Consider the following 27,137-nt stretch of genomic DNA (forward strand, 5'->3'; position numbering starts at 1 on the left):
TCCGGGCGGGCCCGCGGGGGGAGCGGAGCTGCTGCGGGAGCGGAGCCTCAGCCCGGCCCGGCCGCCGCCATGCCCGGCATCGACAAACTGCCCATTGAGGAGACGCTGGAGGACAGCCCGCAGGTGAGACGGGCGCGGCGGGGGCCGGATCGGGCCCGGCCCCTGCGTCCCGGGCCAAGCGCTGCTCCCCCGGCGCTGCCGGCCCCCGGCGAGCCCCGGACGGACGGACGAGCGCGGGGGACGGTCCCGGCGGCGCGGCGGGAGCGCTCCCGCACGGCCCGTACCTCCCCGTGCTCCCGCCCCGCGCAGGGGCTGCGGCCGCGGTCTGGGCTCGTCCTGCCCGTCCCGGCCGTGCCCCGCTGGTGTCCGGGGGTCGGGGGGCGATGGGCCGGTGATGGGCCGGGCACTGCGTGTGCTTCAGCATCGCGGGCAGGGCACAGCCCGCGCCGGCCCCCGGACCTCCCCGCCCCCGCCTTCGCGCTCGGCAGTGATTTTGGACACCTCGTGATGACAAAATCCCGTCTTCGCTTCTCAAGGCGATTTGTCTTATCTTTATCTTTCGCTAAAACCGCGTTAAGGTTTAATAAATCCGTATGAAAAGGAGCTGTTGGGTGAGGTTGTCGCGGCGGTGGTTTGTGCTGACAGTAGGGGGGAAGCACATGGAGCCCAAAGGCCTTTAGTTGCCCCGATCCTTCCCTGCCATTGCTGTGCCTGACCTTTGTCAGGGATGCCCCGTAGTGCGGTGGCATTTCTCTCTAAAGCAGGAAAGGCTTTATTCCATTGCACGGGTTCTCTCGCTGGCAGCAACAACAGCAAGTACTTGTAGTGCTCTTCTTAGATGTGGGGGAAAAAAGTTTACCGTGTGTTTTCTTTTATTGCAGCCTTTTAAATTAAGATCCTTGCTCTGATGCACAGTTTACATAGTGAGCAAGACGTCCTGTATTGTAACAGCATTTGTGTTGGTAGCTTTGATTCCTTGGCTATAGGAAGAAAAACTTTCACTTGCTTAATAGGGAATTTTAACTCTCTGAAATGACAGTCATTTTAATAATTCTAAACCAAGGGGAGAAACGACTTAAGAGAAGGCACTAGAAGGCCATGCAGAAAGGGAATGCTTTCTGAACAACAGTGCCCCAAATAGCTCAGGTACTACATGTGAGATGAGATCTGGCCTGTCATGGGGCCTCTGGCTAAACGTGGTGTCATCTAATGAAGAGGAAAAATTTTTGAAAGTGTTACAACAATGGTGATTAAAAAAAAAAATCTCATGAAGGTCCTTAGTATAAGGAAGTCAGAACTATTCATATTTATAGAAAATGCCAAATGTAAGATAAAGTTAGGATCATCTGAGGACATTTGGGAAGCATGTGCAAAAAAGGTTTCTTATTGGAATATAATTGTAAATTCTAGAGTCTTTTGAGGTTATTTGTGACACAGACTAGCAAAGCCTAATTCAGCCCAATGAGTTTGATGTGCTTAAACAACTGGATTTGCCAATATAATTTTCTATTTTAGGTGAATTCTGGCAACCATGTCTTAGAAGAACATAGCAAGGATTCTGTAGCTTTCTGTTACATTAGTCCATTTCTGCTACATTACTTAATTTCTCTTACTTTGAAATCAGTGCAATGGAAATGGCAACAAATGTTGCTTGAAGAAAGCAGAACTCTCCTCTTGAGGAGTTGCTATGACTGATGCATTCCTACTGTGATAATGACAAAGCTCATCAGCCCAGGTCATTGTTTAGTGCTGAACTATGGCCCGGAGCTTAGACAGGTTCCAGACACCAACTGTAGGTATATAAACATCAAACTTATTCTGTGTCTGAGGGAAGGAAGGCCTTTTCTAAAATTTCAACCCCCTTTCACTGCCTGTTGTCACAGGATAAAAATCTCACCACTGTGTTGTCAGGCCTAAACCAAATGCCAAGTTTACGTAGTCTTTTGCTGTGCAAAGCAGAGCAATTTAAGTTGTAACTCAGGACATATATTACACACATAGTGTATATTTAGGGAGAGTTTCTGCTCAGACTGATTTGCATTCCCAAAGCCTTGCACAACAAAAAAGCCAAGAGATTGGATAGCACAGGCTCTTGCAGTATCACCTGTGAGTAATACATAGCATGGCATAGAGCCTTCACAGTTCACTGACTTCTAACCAAGTGGTTTCTTTGTGCAGCTTCTCACCGGTGCTTTCCTGTTTCCTTGCTCATATACTCGTTGAAAGCATCCTAAAGAGCATGCAAAATGAGGCAAAGTTTTACTGAAAACATGAGTGAACAATCCCTCTAATTTTCTGCTAAGCAATAGTCTGCCATAATTTGTTTATAGTTTTGGGTTAATTTCTTTCTATCAGTTTCATACAATGCCAGTTTTTTAACATAAAAAACATAGAAGAGCATTTTTCTTCAGTGTTTGGTTTTAAAGAGTAAGTGTAATCCAGAAACCTTATATGATACTCCTTTAAAATTACAAGTTCAGGTTTATTTGTGGTCAGGCTTAAAGGTCATGAATGTATAATTCAGTGGTTATAGTACCATGTAATTTTTTCTTTTGCATTCTTTCGTGTCTGTCTCCTTTAATGGGAGAGTCATGGCTGTTAGGATGACACATGTTGCCACACCTGACAAAGTTTTGAGTTCTTCTCCACCTCTTTCCTCCTCTATCTCCCCTTTGCACTTGTTTTATAAGCTAGAACCAGCATTAAAGTCTGCCAGTCTTTTATTCTTTTCCCAGGCCCCATTAGTTCCTTCCCCTCCTCTTTCAGGAAACCACAGTTATTCAGCCTAGGGAAGACTAAGAGAATTTCCAATTTCAAGTGTTTAACAATTATAATTTGGGAAAACCCCCAATTATGTACTTACGATTCTTTCAATTTTCTGTCTGGGCATTAATTTTAGTGTAAACCTAAAACCAAAGCACAGTCTTTTTGCTAAAACATTACAAAAGTGTTTCTGTTGTGGCTCTTGCAAGCAATACTCCTGTTTCTACATCCAAGCATCCCAACCAATGTTTTAGAATAGGAAAAGCCAGTGGAGCCTGTGCAGAGTTATAGGAACATCTTCTGCTCTTCCCCCTCTGGCATTTCTGTCTTGGTGGAAGGAAGCCATTCGATATCCTCCTGGTGAGGAGTAACTTTGCTTCCAAGTGCAAAAAGGATGCAAGAACACCGAGTCAGCATCTCATTTAAGCTTAAAGGGTAAATTATACCTGAGTGACCTGATTGCCTGCTCATCCCAAGTCAGTCATTCCAGCACAGGGAGAGCAGGGGGTGTCACTGGGCTTGCGCAAGGACTTTGACACACTCTCTCATAACGTTCCTCTGGCCAAAGGGAGAGGTTTGGACTGACCTGAGTGGAAAAACTGGCTGAATAGGTGGGCTCACAGATAGAGATCAGTGTTTTGAAGTCTAATAGGTGGACAGTGAGGTTGATTTTTGAGGTGGCTGCTGTTAAGCACCTTCATCAGTGAAGTGGGCAGTGCAATAGAACACAGAGTCATCAGGCTTGTGTGTGACACCAGCTAAGGAACAGACAGACTGACAAGCTGAGATAAGGACAAAAGGACAGATCTTTTCACTCCCTTTCAGTGGTGAAAACACTTGTCTTGAGGACAACCAGATGTAGATTGTATTGTTGGGTTTGGTGTTGGTGTTTAGTTCCTCAACCTTTTGATCACAGAATTGGTGGTTATTGCACAGGTGAATTACAGGTCCAAGCGCAGCCAGCAACTGTCTTCGTGCAGGTTGGACAATATGGGAAAACCACAGCCTTTATTTGGATCTCACTGCAGAAGGAACTTGTATTCCTGGCATGCTGTTTAATACCACTCATCTTTACCCTTTTCCTTAGGGATGTACCATAGTGGTTCCAGTAGTTGCCCACAGTTTCAACTTTTTAACACAGTTGTTCATTTCCCTTGGTCGTTTCCTTTCTGAAAATGTATTAACCTGGAGAGAGGCTGACAATAGGAGTGAGGCTGAGCTTGGATAAGATTCTTTGGCATGCAACAGGTATAATTCCTGTAAACAGTGTTGGAGGGTTTATAAACTTTTCATTAATGAAACCTGAAGCAATGCTACTTAACTCTGAAATTTCATTGCATTTAAATGCTACTTTTCTAACTTGCTATGTTGGTATTTTGGCTGTTTGATTGTTACAGACCCGCTCTTTGCTGGGAGTATTTGAAGAAGATGCTGCTGCAATATCCAATTACATCAATCAGTTATTTCAAGCCATGCACAGAATATATGATGCACAGGTAGAGTTCATGAAATTCTTGAATGCATTATAAAGCTTTTGAACCACATTTCATGTCTCTTTCTTTTTTTGAAATTATTATAAGCAATACGGTTTTTTTAACTTCCACATTCTTTAAATGTAGAAGCGAAACAAAGTAAGAATTAATGATTGTTTTTCTGTAAGGGTGTGGTAAAGACTAAATTCTTGTGCTTTCTTTTGCAACAGAATTTCTTATGACAAAAGGGTTTTCTGGTCAAGTAGTTCTGTTGTATTTCCCAAGCGTTTCTAAAATGTTATACACACTAAATGATCTTGGTGTATATAATAGTATGTACCAAGTGGGAGATTTTTTTGCCCACAATATATTCATGTTTCATTCATTGTCTATAAATAACTGCACTTTTATGCCAGACAGAATCTATCTTGTGTGGTTTTCTGAACAATTGAGTTTATGGCTGTATTTTTAATTTGTATATACTTGAATTGCTTGACTTTTTTACTGATTTTACTTTTTTGCCTTTTCATCATCAGAATGAATTAAGTGCAGCAACTCATTTGACTTCAAAGCTTCTGAAGGAATATGAGAAACAGGTACTTTGTAAATCATTGCTGTCTTTATGTGGTCAGGACTGTGTATTTCTGTAGTCTTTTATCTTCCAGAGCACAGTGTAGAATGTGTTTAGGTTTGGTCCATACAAAATGAATTGCTGTGGTTGGTGGTTCAAACCTTTGCCAAAAGAATCTGCCATTTTTATATTAGTTCTTCCAACTAAACTGGAATTAATTCCTCTTACATGAAGAATATTAATAAGTTCTGAAATATTTTACTTTTGGATCAGTGTTTTGGGGGTTGCTTAGGGTGGTTTTGCTTTGATTTTATTTTATAAACCTGTTTACTGCTGGATGCTTTAATTTTACTAGTCACAAAGAGAAGAGATTGCATAGCAATTTCCAGTTAACAACCGTAATTTACTCTGGGAGAATAATTCCATCTCTGAAAGCAAAGACTATGGAATCCATTACTTTCTTCATTGGGAGCCTGTACTTTTGAAGGATTCCCTATTTGTGGCTTTGCTGATGGACCCCCTTTTCTGAGATGCACATTAAAACCAAGAAATTTACTTCTTTTAGGGGGCTGCTGCTCCCTATCCTCCTTCTGCACCTAATGAGGTGAACAACTTCAGTGTATCTTAACTGTATAATGTTTTAAAATAATGGAATACCTAATATATTCATAGACATGATTAATAGTTTTGTGAATGGCAGGAAACATTGCCAACAACATAACTGTTTTTGTCTTCTCTCAGCGTTTCCCATTGGGGGGAGATGATGAAGTCATGACTTCCACTCTGCAACAATTTGCAAAAGTGATTGATGAGGCAAGTGCTTCCATCTATTTGCTTATATTGTCACGTATAGACTTTAATTTGCTTCATTATTCCAGCCTTTTTTAAGACAGTCGGTACAGAAATGGCATTCATTGGTCAACAAGGTAACACTTAATTGTATATTGCAGCATCTATTTAAAGTTATGTAACCTGAAGACAAAGAATTAATTCAGCAAAAAGAGGATACATTATTGGGAAAGAATGGAGTTCATCTTACTGTAAATACAGCCAAAAATATTGCACAGTGGCAGCTGGTGACTGTTTTTATGAGGGTATTTGTATTGCCTGATTTTGGTACCTGACTGATTTTAGGTACAGACAGCAGGAGCCTCCTGCTGTCTGTATTAAAGGCTGACTCTTAGGACAGACAACTGAGCACCATTAAGAGCTGAATCAGGATGTTTGCTGTGACCCAGCTCCTCACTTTTAACCCTACTTAAACAGCATTTTGGGAGGAGGAACATATTTTGTTCTACCTCTGTAAACTGTGAAAGACAGGCTGTGAGGTGGCTGGAGAGAAACTGGAGAAATAAACTGAATGTGTGAGGCCATCTTTAGACATGATCCAGTAACTTGGAATAAGGTTTGAAAAGTTTGGACAAAAACTAAACTCTAAAGTTTAGTCTTCTGTAGATAACTAGTGGTGAGATCTGGAACCTAGAAAAAATTAGCTGCAAAAAAAGGAATGTGCAAAATGATGTTTAAGTTATGTAGTTTAAGTACATGTCATTTTTGAGTGACATTGATGGCAACCTACCATGATTGGATCTGGTCTGAGCACTGTTTTCCTAAGATTTTGTTCTTTTTCTTGTCTTTTTCAGCTCAGCTCTTGCCATGCAGTACTTTCAACTCAGCTTGCAGATGCAATGATGTTTCCTATTACCCAGTTTAAAGAAAGAGATCTAAAAGGTAGAGGACTTGACCAAATATTGCTTTTTATCTACAGCAGCAACAATAAAATGTAGCATTTAATCTCCGTAGCTCTTGTTTCACTAAATAGAATACACCACTTATTTTTTCAGCTCTCAAAGTATGCATCTCCCTATTTAAAAAAAAGTAAGTTATTTCTATTAATGAGAGTATTACAGTTGAAGAACTTAACACTATTATTATTTCAATAAAAGTATTACTTACATTATGGAAGCACTTATCTTCTGTCCAAGATGACCATTTTGCAGCTACTGAAAAACATTAGGAAAGAATAATTTTTCAGATAATTTGCATTTTCAGGAAATACTTGTGTATATTTTAATACCATGACATCAGTGTAATTGCTGGACTACACTCAAAGGGCAAAGTGCCAAGGTTGTAGTACTTACTATATTAAGAATTAGTGACATGGTTCTTCAACCCTGCTGTTAGTACAGGTGACTTCTTATGTGCAGGCATAAGGTGCTTCCAGCTTCTGATTTTTGTGACAGTTGTGTCTTATTCTGCCTGGTTTAAAATAATGTATGTGTGTGATTATGATAGATTTTACTCAAGATGATGAAGTGAATAGATTGTATGGCAAAGAGACTTTAAATACAAATTATAAGATTTAAAACCAGAATAACTTGAGTATCCCTGTTGTGAACATTCTAGAGTGGGTATACCTAACATATGAATGTCTTAAGTCTAAATGGAAATAAAAATTTCAAGTCTTCCATAAGTCTTCTAACTGTTTATGAATCTTGGAAAATACTTCTTTGGCAGTAGTTTGCTGCAAAATTATAGATTAAACAGATTATGCTTTTTGAGCAAGGGATCATGAATATCTCAAGGCTAATATTGCTTCTCAGAACCTGGAAAAATCCCCTGTTAGTCCTCACTGAGCAGCATCCCTGAGGCAATAATCGCGGAATAGATTTTCCCACTGGAAGTTTTCTGCCACCAGCTGGTGTAGTGTGCAATGACACCATACTTCTTTCTGGATTTCAAAGGCATTTCCTGGACAGCTTTTCCATGCTTTTTTGTATTTGCTTTCCCATAAAGTTGAACACAGCTTTCTGTTTGTTTATGTTGTAATATGACACAAACCACAGTCAGGATCAGAACAGGTGTAAGATACTGTGCTGCTTTCGGTTCCCTGACACGGGGAGACTAAATAATCAGCTAGAACATGGTTCATTTTAGGGAGGAGGAATCACAATGTGTTCTGGGGTTGGATACTTCTCATATCCTGTGCTTCACTTCCCCAGCTCAAACCAGAACTTAGACTGGTGACTCATTTGTGTTGATAACATCTTTCACAGACTTTTGAAAAGGAGCTCCTCTTTACATTATTACAGTGCAGTATTTTTTTTGAGCCAGCCAGCCACAGAAATGACACCCAGGCCCCAAGTAGGAGCAGACTTTCCTGGTCCCATAGTGCCTGTGCTGGTAACTCAGTGTGGTACAAGGTGTTCACTACAACTGCTTGGTACTTAAACATTACATGAGAAACCTTAATATATGACTGTTATGTTAATAACAACTCATTTAAATTGTGGTATGTTGTTTTGTAGAGATCTTAACTCTAAAAGAAGTTTTCCAAATTGCAAGCAATGGTAAGTGTAAAATACTTAATCTTATAGATATTACAAGGCAACAGTATTGTAGATTGCTTATTCAGAAAACTAGTGGAGTTAATCCTGTAGGCTTAAAGGGACTAATTAAGGTGTAATTTGTTTCAGTGATACTTAGCCACTCAGATGTCCTTGGTTCACTTGTAAATCCCTGGTTCGTGCACTGAAGCATTAAGGCAAATTGACAGTGTTTTTTACAATACTTAAACTGTATATATGATTATTAAATAATGTAGGGTTATGCTACCAAAATTACTAAAAATAGTAAAGTGCTAGCTCACTTACTAAAGTCAGGACTGGATGAATAAACAAACTTTACCTCCCTAAAATGAGTTTGATAGTTCTCTTCCCTATTGTCAGAAGTTATTTTTTTTAGTTCTGCTATATCCTCGTAGAGAATTTATTATTTAAGTAAAGATTATACTTCTCTCAGTGTAAATTGCTTCATTACATTAGCAGCAAAAAAGACTATATACAGGTTTTCATAATGTAAAGTTGTCTCTACAGAAAAATTCTGTCTTTGAGGAAGAGTAGATGTTTAGGGCAGTTTGTAACAATTTGGCGACATTCGTGTCTTGTTGGAATCTTTCCTTGGCCCAGGTATTCATGGCAGTGAAATGGTTATAAACAGACAAGAACAGTTCCTGAAGGTGTTAATATGACAGAACTTTGCAATCATTTGTCTGTCTAACACAGTGATATAAAAGGATTTCTGCTCTGTTTCATAAGTCATTAGTTTCTCAAAATGATCCTAAATTCTCTCCCGATTGCAGACCACGATGCTGCCATTACCAGATACAGTCGGTTGTCAAAAAGAAGGGAAAATGAAAAGGTTTGTAAAACAAAATATTTAATATAAAGATTTTTAGAGGAGATGAGAAATAATTTTAATCTTATATGTATTTGTGATACAAGACAGTGTATGGCAGATTCCACCTGACATTTGATAGTTCATGTTTTAGCAGCCTAGACAGAAAAGCAGGTTTCCCCAACACATACCTATCTGGTAAAACTGATAATGCTTTAGGGTTAAAATTGTGATGTCATATTCAATTTGTTTTTGAAAAGAAATAACCATACTTTACATGGAGAAAAGAATGCTGTATTTGTTTTTCATGTATCTCGTCTATAAATTAGAGAAGCAGAATTGCAGAGTAAAATATGCAGTTGCTGGTGATAGAGCGTAGAACATGACTGTTGTTTTTCCATGCTGTCTATAAAGCTGTCCAGAAGGCATGTGATCAATGCCAAGTCTCAAACATTCCTTTTTTCCCCTCTCCTGTCTGTGGCTCTTCAGATCAAGGCTGAAGTTACAGAAGATGTATATACTTCCAGGAAAAAACAGCATCAGACTATGATGCATTATTTCTGTGCATTAAATACTCTCCAGTACAAAAAGAAAATTTCTCTGCTGGAACCCTTGCTAGGATACATGCAAGCTCAGGTAATGTCAGATTCTGAAACCTGTAGGTCTGAAAGAAGATGTAGAAGTACTTCATGAAGGTTGATGTACTGAAATCCATTGCAAGATTTTGTACTGCCCTCCAAGGAAGGAAATGGAGAAAAAGACCTACCCCATCCACTTCCCTGTAGCTGCCACAGCTGCTGCCAGGAACAGTCTTCAGCCAGCACTAGTCATGAATCCCATCATGATATGCCCTCACTTCCATCAGAGAATCTTTCAGGAAAGCCTGGGTGACAAATATAAAGGTTAATTCTACCCCAAAACCCAGATGGCTGAGTTTGATATACTGCCTAAATTTCATTGCTGTGTCCTTGATTCTCCTAATGGGAAGAGCTGAGTAGAGCTTTCATGCAGGAGAGTCCCCATGGAATTGACCTCCTCAGTTAAATTCATTCCCATGGCAGCTATTCTGAAATGACTTAATCATCAAAAGTCACGTCACTACCATTTTCAATCAAGGGTGTGGAAGAACTTGAATGCTAAAAAGCATTCTGGCTTGTTTTTGCTTTATAGAAATAAGTTCATTATTGGTTTATTTGAGGACAGGTGCAACAGAAAGTACAACCATGGTAAAGTTCTTTGGAGAGACTTAATTTGTATTTTCAGAAGTGTGTCATCAAATATGGGGGGTTTTTTTAGAAGTCAAACTTCCCAGCATCTGGCACTGCCACAGTGACCTGAGCAGAAATTAACTTCTCACCCTGTCTGAAAGCTTTCCAAAGGCAAGGACTGTTGCTTCTTTTTCAGACTTTGCAGCTTGTATTTAAGAACCAAGCTCTGCATGTTTTGTGCAACAAAGTAGGTGGTGCAACCTGTTGTTCGGGTGCAACTTTTTGCTGGATCTAAGAATGGGAAGGGCAGGGCCATCCCCTGTGGCTTCCTGTTCTGAGATTTCTTATGGCTAAACTCAGTTTAGCTCTGTTGGGAATGAGAGATGAAAACAGATTTCTCTGAGAAACTTTAAGCTCCAATGACTTCATCAATTGTTAATGTAGTTTTATTAATTACTAAATTCTCCTTTTTTTTTTTTTAAAGATAAGCTTTTTTAAAATGGGTTCAGAAAACCTTACTGAGCAACTGGAAGAATTTTTGACCAATATTGGCACAAGTGTACAAAAGTAAGTTGTTTTTGTTGAATTTTGAACTTTCATCAAGACAATTATTTTTTCTGTTTCTACTTATTAATAAATTATCCTTGTTAATAACACATTATTTATCTTAGTGTTCGCAGGGAAATGGATTGTGAAGTAGAAAACATGCAACAAACCATAGAGGACTTGGAAGTGGCGAGTGATCCACTGTATTTGCCTGATCCTGATCCTACAAAATTTCCTGTTCATAGAAATCTAACACGGAAAGCTGGCTATCTCAATGCAAGAAAGTAAGACTAACTTGTTAATTAAAAATTCCAGAATATTTAATTTTGGGAAAGGAAAGCTAAAAAAGCTGAAGAATTTTTTTGTTGATGTTAGCTATGCTGATTTTACATACTTAGTTAATTAAGTCCCACAGGAGCTATTCTGTTTCTTTCTTTGGACTTCTTCACCTAAGTAGTATTAAATTCCTTGTTACACTGACATAGTGTCATTTGGATACAAAGCATAGTTATCCCCATTTTAGTCTAATCTTGCCTGAATTTTCACATCAAAACATAAAAAGTTTATGAGAATATAATTTCCCTGCATTGTAATGGGAAAGTAACAAGATTCCATCTCTCAGCTCTAAGCAAAATTTTGGAAATCTTGTTGAATGGTACAAAATACTTGGAAAACAGAAGTATCTTACATGACTAAGCTGGTTCTTAACACAAAGTTCTTCAAAACTTAGTCTTAGCAATATAAGTGCAGAGTTCAGAGGTCCTGTTGGTAATGCATAGAATTTGAATATGCATATTGTTTAAAGCAGTGCTGTGAAAGCTGTTCATCAAAACTGAAGTACTTATGCCTTCTTATTCTAAATTGTTTCACATAATTTAAGAAAGCAATTATTATCATTTTATACGTTCTTTGCCCAGCAATAGGTTTAGCATGAAAAAACCAACAGTTGGAGAGACCTTAATTTAGCTGTAACACTGACCTGAAACATGAAATGGGGAATGGTTTATTCCAAGTGACTTCCAGCTCAGCCGAGCTCCTAATCCTCTAACTGGACCTCTTTTTATCTTTTAGTAAGACAGGGCTGGTATCTTCTAGTTGGGAGAGACAGTTTTACTTCACCCAAGGTGGAAATCTGATGAGCCAAGCCAGAGGGGACGTAGCTGGGGGACTTGTCATGGACATAGACAACTGTTCTGTGATGGCTGTGGACTGTGAGGACAGACGGTACTGCTTCCAGATAACATCTTTCGATGGCAAAAAGTGAGTGCTCTGACACTGCTGTTTGCTGTGAGTAATGCTGGACTCACTAATTAAGAAAAGAAAGATGGTCTGCCTCTGGCCAGATTATAGCTTGATGTATTTTGTGGATATTTAGAAGCAAAATCTGAGATGTTTTAACTTCATGAAGTCTGGATTTTTGTTTGTAAGCTCTATAATGTAGCTGAATGGTATTTCAGAATAAGATTATGATAATCAATTTACAATCATGTATTATTGCATTTTGTGAGTACTTAAGTATTACATGGGCACAATTAGAACTTTGTTCTTTTTCTGTTTTCAATTAAATGAAAGCATAGGTCCCTCCCTTCCCCAATTAGATGCTGACTGCACTCAGCACATACACAGAATCTTCAGCCTTTTGTAACTTGTTCAGTGTACAAAGATAAAATTGTAGTTTCCTTGTTGAATGTATTTATGAGGCATTTTAAATAGACAGAATTGTCTTTTCCATTCTCCTCTTTCAGGTCTTCAATCTTACAGGCAGAAAGTAAAAAGGATTATGAAGAGGTAAGCTCATAGGAGGTTCACATGGAGCCCAGTGAGTTTCTGGTGTGCAGAAAGAATACATTTGTAAACCACAGTTGGACACTGCATATATTCCAGTTAGTGTTCTCCTTCAGGGAAAGGTTGAAAAGCCAGAAACAGGAGCCAGTGGTTTTCTAGAGCAGAGGGAGAAAACAGAATCTAGCTTGCAGATGCAAGAAATGGGCAAGTTCCTCAAAAGTCAGATTGAATCTTTATAATGTCTTGAGGAAACAATGTCATCTGCAGAACAGAATAATGGAGTACAGAGAATCCTGATTTTTTTTTTTAATTACTTAGAGTTGTGAGTTAGGCTTTCTTTAGTTTTGATCTTTAAGGTGCTAAAATAATTTTTTCAGGTAAGAAAGGTGTAAGGTAAGGTATGCAGATGGTAGTTAATTTAATGGCAAGCTGGATGTGCAGAATATTTGGCTCCCTGAAATTACAAAGAAAGTAGAAAAAGTGCTGAAACTAGCCAACTCAGGGATTTAATCAAATTTGTAAAAAAACATGACAAATTCATTTATTTTCTTTTTTCTTCCTCTTTTTCAGTGGATATGCACCATAAACAACATATCTAAACAGATATATCTAAGTGAAAACCCTGAGGTAACTATTAAAACTTATAGTTATCAGTAATATGTTAAGCTATAATTATGTAAAATTAATAGCATAGAATTAAGCCAAGTACTTCTTACATGTCTAATGTGAAGCTTTTCATGGTATTAATGCATGGAGTCCATTGTCTCCTTCATCTAAATGCTTATATAGAAAGCATTAAAAATACATAACCTTTATATTTGGTGTAGCCTTTTGACATCTTCAAGGGCCTGTATTTGTGTATGACACTCTTTTAAAAAATAGTATCACAAATATTCAAATGGATACATTTAATTTCTACTAGAGGGAAGTGACAATTTTATGAATATGAAGCTTATAAACAGAACAATTTTGTAGAAAAACCCCTGATCTTCCAGGCTGAAATGGAGTGTGTCACTCCAGTTTTTGGTTTGGGAACTAAATATAACTTTGTAGATAATACGAGTACCTGGCTGTCTGAGTTAACTGTACAGATGGGAAGCAAACCAGTGGAGTGCAGAGCTCGTTTCTGATGAAGGTAGAGCACATTTCTGTTGAAGGTAGAGCTGAGGTTCTGTTTAGTCCTGGCATAAAGAGGTTCAGCCCCCTCATATCAGTGAAGGGGGGTGTGTGTTCACACCTTCTCCTCACTTCCCAATGGCTTCGTAGCCATTCTCATTTTCTGAGTCATACACTCCCCAAAATATTGCTTCATTGTTGTCTCCTGCACTTTCTCTCTCCAAAAATCCTTTCCTCAAGGACTTTCTCTATTGGCTCTACCCCAGGAAATGAAGGCATCTGCATTAAATGTTGATCAGAATTAGTGATTTCAATGAAAGATTAAAATGGAATTCAACTGTAAATGGTCTGTCATTTGCTGAAATAACTGTTATGTAGTTCTTAACTGATAGTTCTTAATCTTCGTGGGGTTTAGTTTGCAGTTGAAGGCTGCATTTCTCAAATGAGATTTTTCTTTTTTTCCCTGGCTACATTTGCTTTTTTTTCCAGGCTTATTATTGGGACTTTTCTCTCATTTTCTCTATTTTCCCTCTATTTTTGCTATTGCTTTTATTAACAGTGACAGTATTGTAAAGCAAGAGCGTTCACTTAAATTGAGGAAGTTAACATCAGGATATGTGTTACAGGAAAAGCTAGAAGAAAATACTGCAGCTGTGTAGTGAAAATTTAGGAATGCAAGATTCTCACAAAGAGTTGGGTTTATAACTTCTGTCAATAAGCATATAAATAAAACTAAAATCTGAAAGCTTATTTTGAGAAAAATGTTTTCAGTTATCTTTTCCTATCTCTGCCTGGCAGGAAATGGCTGCTCGTGTCAATCAGTCAGCCCTGGAGGCTGTCACTCCATCTCCCTCCTTCCAGCAGAGGCACGAGAGCATGAGGCCAGCTGTGTAAGTGCATGAACTAAGGGTCATTGGAAGAGCACATCCATAAAGAGAATCCTGGATAAAGTTCCAGGGGGAAAAAGATACCCAAACAAATCCACAGAAGTTTTTATGTTCAGAACTAAACCTTTGATAGACTCGAGGAGGATTTCCCACACTCACCTTCCTGACATTGTTCAGCATCCATTGTTCCAAGCAATCCTGCTGCCACTGGCTGACAGCTTTGGTGGTTGCATCGTATGTTTGGTTTGTTGTGTGATTTCAGAATGAGAGTTTTCGACTCCTGGAAGCAGACCTCAGATTGTATTGATTATGTATTAATGTTAAAACAATCTGATGCAATTATTAATGCAAGTAGTAACTTTAACTTACTTAAATTTGATAGGAACATAGACTCTGTTTTTGTTTACTGTACCTTGATCTTCAGGCTTTTAGTTTTTGTTTTGTTTTACATCTAAGTTCTAGAATATTGCATTGGTCTCCTCTGTGGTTTAACTATCCCTCATTTTGATGGTTTTGTTGTAGACAATCTCGTCCTCCTGCAGCTCGTACCAGCAGCACAGGGTCACTGGGATCTGACTCAGCAGCTTTATCAGCACTTTCCTTGGATTCACTTGTGGCCCCTGACACTCCTATACAGTTTGACATAATATCTCCAGTTAGTGAAGATCTGCCTGGCCAAGCAAAGTCTTCAGGGCAATCGAGCAGGTAGGATATGGAGAGAGAAGGAAAAAATTCCTGAGGTTAATGTTACTAATTCAAACCAAGAAAACCACATTTAAACTGCAGCTCCAAAACACACATTGCCTTCTCCCTGACTCATGTCACAAAATGTGCAGTGGCCAGTGAAGCAAAACAATTTGTTTAATTGTTAAATAGAATTGTTAAAAAAGGCTTAATTACATGCACTACAGTCAAGGTGTAGTTTTCTGGTTTGGAGCAGCTTTTCTTGCTTTAACAGACAATGCTTTTATTTATTGATTTATTTTAATCTTTCGGTTTTACAAAGTATTTTCCTTTCCTATTGCTTGCTCACCCAGCAGCTTGGGTTATTTCCTCTTGGAAACTCAAGAGAAATTTGGTAGCCCTGCCTCCAGGTGATGATGGCATACGATGACACTCTTCTTAACCTGCAAGGTGAGTGAAAATGATCTAGGCTTCTGGAGTGATTTCATAGACAGACAAGTTAAAATTATCTAAGAGTTCATCCCAAAACATAAATGCAGTTTCTCCCCTTGTTATTATTTTTGAGTGGGAGATTTATTACAAACCTAAGACCTGTAAATCTGCACTGCATTTCTGGAACTATATCTACAAAATTCAGATATTAAGAAAATGCTTTTGCAGATCCAGCTGCTCTTAACAATAACAAAAAAAAGCCAAAGAGCTGAAATGATATTCTAGTCACTATAATGTGTTATATCCCCCCCCCCGAAAAATATTTGAAACTTGAATAACATAAGAGTTAAAATTATATGTTCATGTCATCAGTTACAATTCTTTCCAGAAAATCATGTTTTTCATAGCAGAAATGATAGAGTTGTGCTCAGCATTTTCAATTAACCACCACTTTCAATGAAGCACCACAGTGTTTGTACAGATAGGCAACGTGCTACTTTGAAAATATTAATTATTAAAAAAATAAAAATACTTTCCTTCATTTCTAATACTGATGACAAGTATTCACATTTTATTTTTGCGTTTTGAGAGATCCTGTGAGATTTTGCTTTTACTATTGCAGTTTAATCTTAAATGACAAGAAAAGTTTGAGTGGTAGAAGATCCTTACAGAAAGAATTTGCCTTTAGTGTATTTACCCAGGTCAATTTAATGGGAAGGTTCTTGATTGAATCCATGTTATCTAAACATTGTAGCAATACCAGCTTGACTTCAGAGTTCTATTTAGAACAGTTTTTTCCTCCTAGTTCTGGAATTTATGGTTAGAACACTATTGAGAGGTCACACCTTCATTACTCCCAGATAAAACCTAATTAGAAGTTTATTGAACCATTGCCAATAGCTTTTCAGCTATCAGTTAGGCAAAGAAAAAGGGTGATATCCTCTTTACAATAAATAAAATGTCCCCATTTCCTGTGCTCTTTTCAGCATTACTTTAGTGCTCTTGAAAAATGAAACTTGGAAGCCTAGAGTATTTTCACTTTTCTTTGTAACCGATGGCAATTCTGTCTTTGAGAGCCAGAAATAGCCACATTTCTCTTGACCTTCTAGGAGTAAAACCCCAGTGATGTTTTCAGAAAGCTGCATTTGAAACAAACCCAGTGACTTCTCTTCAGTAAGAAATTCAACACCTTGAAACAGTGATGAGAAGTGGGTGCTCCTACAGAGTTCTGAAAGGACCAGCTTTTGGTTGTGCTTCCTGAAGCTGTTCTGTGAAATTTCATCCCCTAAAACTACACCTTTCCAAATATTAACAAGGGTTTGATTTGGGCTTAATTCAAATATAAAAAAAAATACCATGTGAGCAAAACTTTCTATGGCAGCAATAGGATATTTGTCCCATAATGTGGGCCCTCAAATACACCAATTTATGGCTCACTCCTGATTAAATCGCCTGTTCTGGTGATTGACCACACTCCAGATTCATATTCCTCCAGATTACAAGTTTCTGAAATCATTACATGTTGGTATTTGACACAGCATGAGACTACTACATTATCCATGAGTGGTTCCTGTAATCTGACTCCTGGTTTAATGTTTTCATTTTTTAATAGACGCACAAATCCTTTTGGTGAATCTGGAGGCTCAAAATCTGAAACAGAAGGTAAAACAACAATTTTATTTCAATGCAATATAAAAATAGAATTTGAAATAAATTTTCTGGTTTCATCTCTAGTTTCTGTCTTCTAATTTAACACCAATTTTAGAATGCTTAGTTACATTGCAATGTATTTGACCAGTCAAGCGAAATCATTATACTGTCTGAAAATCTGTTGTAAAAATAATTCATTGCATCTTTTGTGTTCATTAAACCAAATGAGAAGATGTATGACATGCTGTTTGGTAACTTTACCTCTAATTGCTGAGTATGAGCACTCTTCTTTTTAGGAGAAGTTCAGAGTTTCCCTGACTGCAGTCCAGCTTGGGTTTTGAAGGGAAAACCCAAAATGGAGTTTGCTTTTTTCAATACTTTTCTTTTTTCTTAGATTCAATTCTTCATCAGTTATTTATTGTAAGATTTCTTGGCTCCATGGAAGTGAAGTCTGATGAAAGCCCAGATGTTGTTTATGAAACAATGCGTCAAATCCTTGCAGCTCGTGCCATCCATAACGTTTTCAGGATGACAGAATCACATTTGTTAGTCACCTGTGACTGTTTAAAGTAAGTTTTGCTTCCTGAATTCTACTCATGTTTATTTACAGAATGATCTTCTTTCACTTTGGTAAAATTTACTTTCTGGTTTGTCTTTAAAACCGAATTTTTAGGTTAATTGATCCACAGACACAAGTTACAAGACTACGAGTAAGTAACTTTACATTTTAAGATTAATACCCAGCAATGTAATTCTTCTACTTTAAAAATATTATTACATGATAGCGAAAACTCACTGTTAGCATGAGATTTCCAGCCAAATTTCCACTGAAATTAGGAGACTAATGCAGACATGTAAAAATAGAGAGAAAGACACCTGCTAATCAGATTTAAGGGGAGTGGTTTCAGTAGGTCAGTTTGGCTTTTGAAACCCCTCCCCCCAGTGATCTGAGAGGGTAAAATAGTAAAGAGAGAACATAAAGGTTGGAATCACATGAGTTCTGAAGTCCAAAAGGGTTTGTCTGATGTTTTGTTTTGTTTGGGGTTTTTGGTTGTAATGCATAACTACATTGAGGGTGTTGAATGGTTTCTGGTTTGCTCTCTTTTTTTTCTAATGCATTATAAAAACGCACTTGAAAGGCATAAGTGAAATTCTTGTCAGGGTATCAAATAAGGCCAGCTTCATTCTTCAGTAATAGCAGTCTTTATTTTTCATATTTCAAAACTGTTCCCCCTCCCCCTCTTTATGCACAATTTATGGTCTGTCATTTAATTTCTTTGCATTTTTGAAAACATTCCATTTTTTTGGAGGCTCTGAATGACTTAAATTTCCATGAAGGGAAATTTTAAGGACATGAAAATGTCTTGATATTTCAAATAGGCCTTTTTTCTTTCTTTACCTTTGTGACTTTAACTTCAAAAGTGCCCCAAAGCTGTAATCTTTAACAGGTGAGATACATCGACTGAGGGCACATCCCCTGTGCTAAATGCAAACATCTAAGATTAGGAAAAACTCATCCTATCAGTTTATAACAGCTGGAGTAGGGGCTTTCAGAATTCTAAAATTTATCCTTTGGTAAGTCTTAAAAAGATACATTTGAAGTCCACTCTCTTTTAGGAATAGGAATGCAAAATAGTTTTCATGTAACAAAGTAACAAGGGGATGTGGTTTGGTTGGTTGGGGTTTTTCTTTCCTTTTTTTTTTCCTTTTTTTTTTTTGTTTTGCTTATATAATTCAGGAGAGCTGAGCTGTTGGCAGGTTTTGGGGAAGTAGTGCCTTTACCTGGCACTAAATATTGGAAGCTTAGTCCCAAATGTAACTAGTAGGAATGATTAAAGGAAAATAAAAAAAAGGAATGTACCACATTTAGGAAGATGACTGACTTGCTCTGCAAATGTGGTCCCCATTTCTTACATGGAGCATGTTTTTAGAAGTTTGCCTGTCTTTTGAGTAATTTAATCCTTGCTATCTCATCTACTGTTTGTGTTCCGTAGTTACATGTTTGGTCAGGTTGTAACTTCTTGTGCTGTGATTGTGCATTTATGATATTGAAGATAATTAATGTGAAACCTCATCCAGAAAATATTTGGACCCAGTTTTAATCTCTCCACATTTGATCCTCTTGGCAGTTCCCTTTGCCCAGTGTAGTTCTCTATGCTACACACCAGGAGAATAAACGCCTGTTTGGATTTGTGCTTAGAACCTCAGGAGGGAGAGCTGAGAGCCGCCAGACTTCCATCTGCTATATATTTGAATCAAATAATGAAGGGGAAAAGGTATTGCTGATGGTTATAACTTGTATCAGTTTTGAGTCTGACATGGATTCCAAGATGTTAGATCCATTCAAGCTGTCTGAGGGATTGTTTGTTAATTTACCAAAAAACAGTTAAACCTCTCAGTTTAACTACCTGTAAGTGCTTTAATATGTTGTTATATCTAACTGGGGATGCTGGCTTAATTGTAGAGGCATTTTGATTAGCCTTTTTTTATTATTTCCTATGTGTTTTGTGTTTAGATTTGTGACTCTGTTGGACTGGCCAAACAGATAGCTTTTCATGCAGAACTGGTAAGAATCTTTTCCTTTTCTATATACTTGTGAATGGAAGGAAGAGGGCATATTTAATGTGTAATAAAACATATTCTGCAAGATACTTACAGATGCACTAATACTGTTGTGTAGTGTAAGGGATTTGTTTCCTAGGATTTAAACTCAAATAAGAAAGACTGACCAATGTCTATGTGGGACAATATTCAGTATAGGATTCAGCTTGCTACCTTTAACAGCCATACCAGTCCTGTAAAAGAAGAATAATCGAAACAGTGATGTCACAGTCTTGAGCAAGCTCATAGCAATCAGTACTGTATGAAATGTCTCAGGTTGTTACTTACTTTATTTACATTTTTGCCCTTCAGGATCGAAAAGCAACAGAAAAGCAGAAAGAAATTGAGAGAGTCAAAGAGAAACAACAAAAAGAACTGAATAAACAGAAGCAAATTGAAAAGGTAAGTTTCATCATTATTTCTTCACACTAGGTTTTTTCTATTTCCTTTCTTTTGCAGTTTTGTACTCCATGCTTCACTATCATACTCTTCAGTACAGGTTCATAGAGCATTATGAAGTTAATTATCATAAGTGTTTCCTGTGCGGATTTTGTATATTTTTGTATAGTAGTTTTTAAAAAGAGTTCTTTGAGGACATGAATGACAAAACATCTTTATAGGAATACTTAAGAGCAGTGCTTGAAGGAACACCTATCACAGACACAAAATAGTTTCATTTGCTGACGAGGGTTCAGTCACACAGGGAGGAAATGGGCTCAAGAACCACAAAATAGCTAAGGTTGGAAAAGATCTTTAAGATCACCAAGGCCAACCATTAACCCAGCACTGCCAAGCCACCACTAACCCATGTCCCTTAGTGCCACATCTACATGGCTTTTAAACTCCTCCAGGGATGGTGATTCCAGCATGGCCCTGGACAGCCCATTCCAGTGCTTGACAGTGCTTTTGGTGAAGAAATTTTCTCTAATATCCAATTTAAACCTCCCCTGGTGCAACTTTAAGGCCATTTCCTCTTATTGTATTGCTTGTTACCTGGGAGAAGAGACTGGTCTCCACCTGGCTACACCCTCCTTTCAGGCAGTTGTAGAGAGTGATAAGGTCCCACCTTGAGCCTCCTTTTCTCCAGGCTAAATAACCCCAATTCCCTCAGGTGTTTCTCACCAGACTTGTGCTGCAGCCCCTTCCCAGCTCCATTGCCTTTCTCAGTGTAGCTGAGGATGGTTGTTCTGGCCTGCTGTGCCCTGTGGGCTGTAGGTGCAGCTGTGTTAACCTGGGAGCTGTTCTAATAATGCAGCTACTGAAAGGTGAATGTTTTGGTTTCCTATTCAGTCTTTTCATTCCTTCTGTACAAAGCTGTCCACTGATAGTATTGATAATTTAGAAATCATAATAATGGTATCCTGTGTCAATTCCAGATGGCTTTAAGGGTAATATTCTTGTTCTGATTTCCCAACTCCCTCTCCTCACATTAGGACTTGGAGGAGCAGAGCCGGTTGATCGCTGCTTCCAGCAGATCCAACCAGAGCAGTGGAGAAGGACAGTTTGTAGTCCTGAGCAGTAGCCAGTCGGAAGACAGTGATTTAGGAGAAGATGGAAAGAAGAAGAGAGAATCCGAAGCCTAAGGCTGCCCACTTCATTAAAATTGGAATCGTGGATATATATGGTGAAAAGGCACAAGTTCTACAAGAAGTTAAATGTAGGTGGTGGGTCTGTTGTATTATAGAAAAGACTTCTCAATATATAGACCCTATTATGCCTTGATTTTTATTTCTCAGTTAAGTGATTTCCATTTTCCTGTCAGTATAATTTCTCTTCCGTATGCCAGATGAAGCATGGTGATGCTGCCATGTTTATTACAAATTTATGTTTTCTCAAGGCTTCTCTGCAGTATGGAAAAAAAATGTGGGTTTTTTCCCCACTTACTTCTCTGTGCAATTAACTGCTTTTGAAGCAAAACTTAAAACTCCCCTTGGGCTTCAGCAGTACATGAAACTCGTTCTATACACTGCACTATGGAGAACACCTTGCTGGAAACAGAAGTGAATGTCCAAATAAGACAGTGCTAAGCTTTACCCAATTTGTTGCACATAACTGTTCTTAGATTTAGAAAGAAAAATCCTTATTAACATCAGTGAGATGTGCAATAGTTCTAGACAGAAGGATCGTTTTTGTTTCGTTTTGCACTGTATGATATTGCATTGGGGTCTTTTTGGAGTGAATATAATGCTGAAAGACTTTTTTCAACAGGAGAAAAAGATACTGTCAGACCTAGATAAGAGCTGATGAGATGCAGTTGAACTTTGCTGCATGAGGAAAAGTATTCCTCATCAAATTATAGGAGTAATGTATATAGCCTTGTAGCACAAGTGCCATGTTCTTGGTTTTTCCCCAGTACTTGGAATAAAGAGCTGTAAGCCTTTGAGTTCACTTTTATAAAACATGCTTAGAGTTGCAAGAACATTTTGAATTCCATAATTTGAAAAATCTTCGGCCTATGTAAATGCCTTGATGCCAGTACACTACATCTACTGCAAAGGAGATGAGGCTCTGTAAGTCTTTCTATAAAAAGTGATTTTGCAAACAGAATTTGCCATTTCTGAAGTAGGAGACGATGCTAATCCTACATCCCAGAGTCAATCCTGGAAAGCATTTTTCAAAGCAGTGTTTACAGCTTGTAATCTGCACTCTATATTCCATACCCTGTGTAATATTTATTTTGTATAGTATTAGATGTGCATTCACCTTTTGATCCAGAAGAGAAAACTTGTTTGAAGAGAAATATTTATTTTTGCACTAATTACTATAAATATTAAAATCCAGTGGAACAGAAGATAGATAGCTCTCTAATAGTGGCATGAAGATAACAGGATATGTAGAGAGAGAAGAATATACTTATATTCCAAGTTATAATGTAACAGTTATGAATGGTTTACAGTTCATTGCAGGGCATTTCTGGTGTTCAGGAATGGAAGCAATTTTCAGAGTATCTCCCCAACAGCTGGTGATGGCCCAGCCCTTCATAGCTGGAGCTGCTCAGTGCTGATGAAGTCAGTGAGGAATCTCAGGTCACGTAGTTGCACAGAGGGCTCTCCTTGCACACTGGAGTGCCCTGCACTGGCTAAAGCAGCTCCTCCTGCCCGTGGTGCTGGAGCTGTGGCTGTGTGTGCAGGAGTTCACTGATCACTCCTGAGACAGGAGAGAAGGGCAGCAGTGCCTGTCCTTGCAGCAGTGCCTGTCCTTGCAGCAGGACAAGCAGACGAGCAGGAGTTGGAGCAACTCCCAGCAGATGTTGGTGGCACCACAGCCCAGGGAGGGGCTGGAGCAGTCACCAAAGGGGTCACAGTACCTGTGACAGTACAGGGGTCACAGCACCCCTGGCTTGACCGAGGAGGGGGAAGCTGAGCAGCAGAGAGCCTCCAGGTTCCCTTCCCAAGTTAATTCCCAGGCCCTGTTCCAGTGCATTTTTCAGCCCCAGAGCAGCCAGACACTTGCAGAAATACCTGCTTTGGCTGGTGCCCAGTGAGGCCAAATGGCATTGCCCTGTGGCCAGATTTGGCTACCACACAGACACATGGACCACACCAGCCTGAGGCTTCTTTTAAGAGAGTGGCATTTGTATTTCATATCTAGTATCCTTAAGAGACTATATTAATTCTTTCTCACAAAAATGTACAGAGAGGCTGCGAATCCAAATTTTTCCCATTTTGGGCCTAAATCAAGGCTTAGAGAGAGTGCAGTGCAGCCACTTTGTCTCTCCAAATTATTCCGGTTCATGTTTCATTAGTTTGGGGTTTTAGTTTCTTTTTATTTACTGATATTTCTGTCTTCTATCAAATAATATCACAGGGCAGCTCAAGGTTGCTGCTATGACTTGTATCTTTCTCAAGTAGTTTAGAAACAGCACAGGAAGACTATGAAATCAGTGATCTCCAGTGTCTGGAACCCAGTCCTCATCTGGGCAGGGAAGGACTGTGTTAAGCACTTGAGCTGCAGTAGCCCAGGCTCCAGAGGGAGGACAGGTAATAGATGAGCATTCTCATGACAAAGCAGTTCTGATGTATAGCCTGTTCTGCATTAGTCTTATTGAAGAAATGTCAGAAAATGGAATTACTGTAATTTTTCTTGAAACCTACTATTACAATTTTAGATCTAAATCTGCAAAGATGAGGAAGAAAGGCAAATAAAGTGGCAAGTGAATTCACCACCATATGGGATTTTTCAGATTCAGCAATACGTGATTGGAATTATTCCATTTGATTTTCAGGCTTTCCATTGCCTGAAATGTAATTTCCCATCGCTGTTAAATGTAGTTTTCTAAAACAGACAGCATAGGAGTGAGGTGCATTTCAATTGTGTTGGATGATTTTCATCTAAACCACTAAAAGAAGGGGACATGATTGAAGAGAGTAGTTAAAGAAAACAGATTGATCTGCATGAATGAAATGAGGGGGTTTGTTTTTTTGCTTATTTAGGGGAGTTTCACTGGAGCAAGAAGGTATAATAAAAGCATCTGGGATAATGGTGAAAGCTGCAGGAGCCAATGGCAGGTCAGCAGAGGGGAGGAAGTCAGATGGGAATGGTGCATTGAGTTATCAGGGGCTGAGAGTTACTGAGCTTTGCCTAAGGGAAGGATCACACAGCTCTGTAATTAGAACTATCTCAAGGCAAAAATACCTACTGAGTTATTATCGATGGTCTCCTTCCCAAAATAAAAAACTATTTGGTACCTTTTCTTCCTATGAGGTCTAGAACTACTTCATTAGAAAACAGTTTTGTTAATTAAAAAAGAAATCAGAATGCTTAGTATTTTCCTTGAGAACATGACTTTTAGTGGGGACACCTTGTGTTCTGCTGGGAACTGCTGTGGTAGGATTATTATTGTGACTAAATTACTGGTTGATTTCCTCTCCTGTAATTTATTTCTCCTGTTTATTATTTCCTATTGCCTTTTACTCAAAGGCTGATCTTTCAAGTACTTCCACCTGAAGCTGTAGTTTGCTTCATGTGCATCTACTATTATTTTAGTCACTCCTGAAAATATTCTTTCAAGTCCATGATTTTGAAGTGACTTTGTGCAGGTACTGATTGGCAGAGGTGTTCAGGATTAACTTGTTATGTTGCTGATTGCAGCCTCATGTTCCTGCCACAATTTTAGCCCTTAGGTGAGGGGATGTTAACCTTGTAACTCTGTAGGTTTACTTACTGCAGAACAAGCAAGTCTTGCTGTCAGCTGTTTCAAGCTACATACATTCTTTATGTATGTAATGGCATGTATATAAAACATATCAAGTGTGCTTATGGGTGTGCATTTTATTGCATTATAGATAATCCCTGGCACTCCTCTGTGGGCTCTGGTAGATGTGGCCAAGTCTAAAGCAGAGCACAAGAGCAAAGTCATGTACAACTTCACCATAGATAAGTGGTTACAAGCCAGTAGTGTAAAGTCATTTGAATGTCATAGTCTTGCTTCCTTAATCTGTTTAGGTTCGAAATTGTATCAAGACAATTAACTGTCTAACAGTAAAGTAATATTTCAGGGTTAAGGAACATTTCCCCTTATAAAGTTGTCTGATTTTGTCAGATTTCCTCTTTATATGGATGTAAACTCAGAGCTGAAAATCCTGAAACAGCTGAAGCGATTTATGAAGCTAAAATTTATGTACATTGATATAAAGAGGTAAATTTGACTGTGGTTATGTTTTAAGGTAAATTCTGATTAAGTAGTTGCACAGAATTTGGGAAGAGCCAATGGAGAAAACTATGTTAACGATATAGTCTCTTGTTATTTCAGAAATAAGTCACGTAGAGAAAGAAAACCTGCCACTGCTTAGTGAATTTAATAGAGATATTGTCTAGCCTGACAGCAAAAGCTGATATTTTATATTATTTCTCTTGATCTATATTACAAAAATTCTTGCAAGGTAATTAGTCTCCAAGGCTTTTCTTTTTAATCAAGCACTAAGTTGACTTTTCTTTTTTCCTTTGCCACAGTGGTATCTAAGTTGTCATGACAAGAATAAGTCAGTGTGTCATTGTGAATGCACTTGTATTCCTAATGAACTTTGTATTGCAAGACAAGGACTTTGTACAATCTTTCTGGTCATTTTTATAATAGAGTGGAGTGGTCAAATTCTTACAATGATGTTCTGGATTGGTCCTGTTCTGGTGAAGTGTAAGTGATTTTTGCAATGTTTGAGACTGACTTGCACATTTTCCCTGAATATCTGTATTAAAAACCACCAATGGCATATTTATGTCAACTCTGATTGTTGTGTCTTAATCTTGGAAACATGGACAGTAACCCTATTGTGCCAGGGCTCCAGTCAGCATTTTGTAGATTAAATAAAAGCTTAACTCTCATAACTTTCTGGGTGGGACTTGTACTGATGCAAAAGCCTCCTGCATTTTTCATAATACTGACTTTCAGGAAGTACCATTATTGGTGACAGGACGTGTTCCCTTCCATTAAACAAAGCTCTAACATGCAGTTATCTCCCTCTGTCATCAAGTGTAGCTCAGTTCTCTCCATTTCCATATGTATTGCCAGATAACCTCAGAGGAAGTTGTTATACTTGGGAATGCTGATAACTTATTTTTGCAACAATCCAAGACTGAAGCTGAGGAGGAGCCGTGGCAGGGGCTGTGCAGTGCCCGTGGTGGGGCTGTGGCAGGGGCTGTGCAGTGCCCGTGGTGGGGCTGTCACACAGGACAGTGACAGGCCCTGCAGAGCTGGTGTCACGGGAACAGCACAGCACCAGCCTGGGTACTGGACTCACCTTCACGGGCTTCAGTAGGTTCCTATATGATAAACACCATGTAAAAAGCCATGGGTCATAACTACATTATGGTTAAATTTGTATTTTATAAGGTTTGTAGATTTTTCTGGGGAAAAGAAGACTTTTGAATTCTGTAACTTCCGTGATAAAGATGCATGTATAACTAGAAAAAAAAATATATGCTTACTTGATAATGAAGGAATAAATACTACTAATGCCAAATGTGTTGATGAACTTATTTTTTTTCTAAAATATGGACTGACATTTGCAGTACTTCTAGAAAGAACAGGCGTGCTATAGGTATTCCTAATACTTCTGTAAGACTTCCTAAAATAACAGTGCTCCAAAAGCTTAAGCTGCAACTCTACGGAGAGAAACTCCAAAAATTGCAAGCAGGGCTTGGCCAGCACTGTAAAAGGAAAGCCTAGTTCTAGAGAGAGAGTAATCAAAGTCCACGGTGGATGAGACATACCAGCCCCTGAGCATGAGCTGCAGAACTCACACCTTTC

The 27,137-nt window shown here is 38.6% G+C and overlaps 2 protein-coding genes across 2 annotated transcripts in view; one reads left to right on the top strand and one right to left on the bottom strand.

Annotated features, from left to right (window-relative positions):
• Positions 1–26,850, top strand: APPL1 (adaptor protein, phosphotyrosine interacting with PH domain and leucine zipper 1). Its single transcript, XM_027700447.1, has 23 exons — positions 1–123; positions 4,161–4,259; positions 4,772–4,831; positions 5,548–5,619; positions 6,450–6,537; positions 8,115–8,156; positions 8,948–9,006; positions 9,472–9,618; positions 10,675–10,757; positions 10,862–11,020; positions 11,808–11,996; positions 12,482–12,524; positions 13,092–13,148; positions 14,436–14,527; positions 15,047–15,229; positions 17,253–17,302; positions 17,685–17,859; positions 17,964–18,000; positions 19,420–19,566; positions 19,806–19,856; positions 20,204–20,293; positions 21,325–24,347; positions 24,400–26,850. The coding sequence occupies exons 1-22, from the start codon at positions 70–72 to the stop codon at positions 21,472–21,474; spliced, it is 2,127 nt and encodes a 708-aa protein (XP_027556248.1). The 5' UTR covers positions 1–69; the 3' UTR covers positions 21,475–24,347; positions 24,400–26,850.
• The window catches only part of ASB14 (ankyrin repeat and SOCS box containing 14), a 35,829-nt gene continuing 10,679 nt past the window's right edge, over positions 1,988–27,137 (bottom strand). Inside the window, exons 10-16 of the mRNA XM_027700448.1 lie at positions 17,078–17,290; positions 14,684–15,210; positions 9,749–9,865; positions 6,948–7,065; positions 6,763–6,809; positions 6,386–6,504; positions 1,988–4,020 (exon numbers count right to left, since the gene is read on the bottom strand). The gene's annotated coding sequence lies outside the window, so the exon portion shown is untranslated. The remainder of the gene's footprint in view (positions 4,021–6,385; positions 6,505–6,762; positions 6,810–6,947; positions 7,066–9,748; positions 9,866–14,683; positions 15,211–17,077; positions 17,291–27,137) is intronic.

The sequence above is a fragment of the Neopelma chrysocephalum genome, unplaced genomic scaffold (assembly GCF_003984885.1).
Source record: "Neopelma chrysocephalum unplaced genomic scaffold, ASM398488v2 Primary Assembly neopelma1_147, whole genome shotgun sequence".
Lineage (NCBI taxonomy): Eukaryota > Metazoa > Chordata > Aves > Passeriformes > Pipridae > Neopelma > Neopelma chrysocephalum.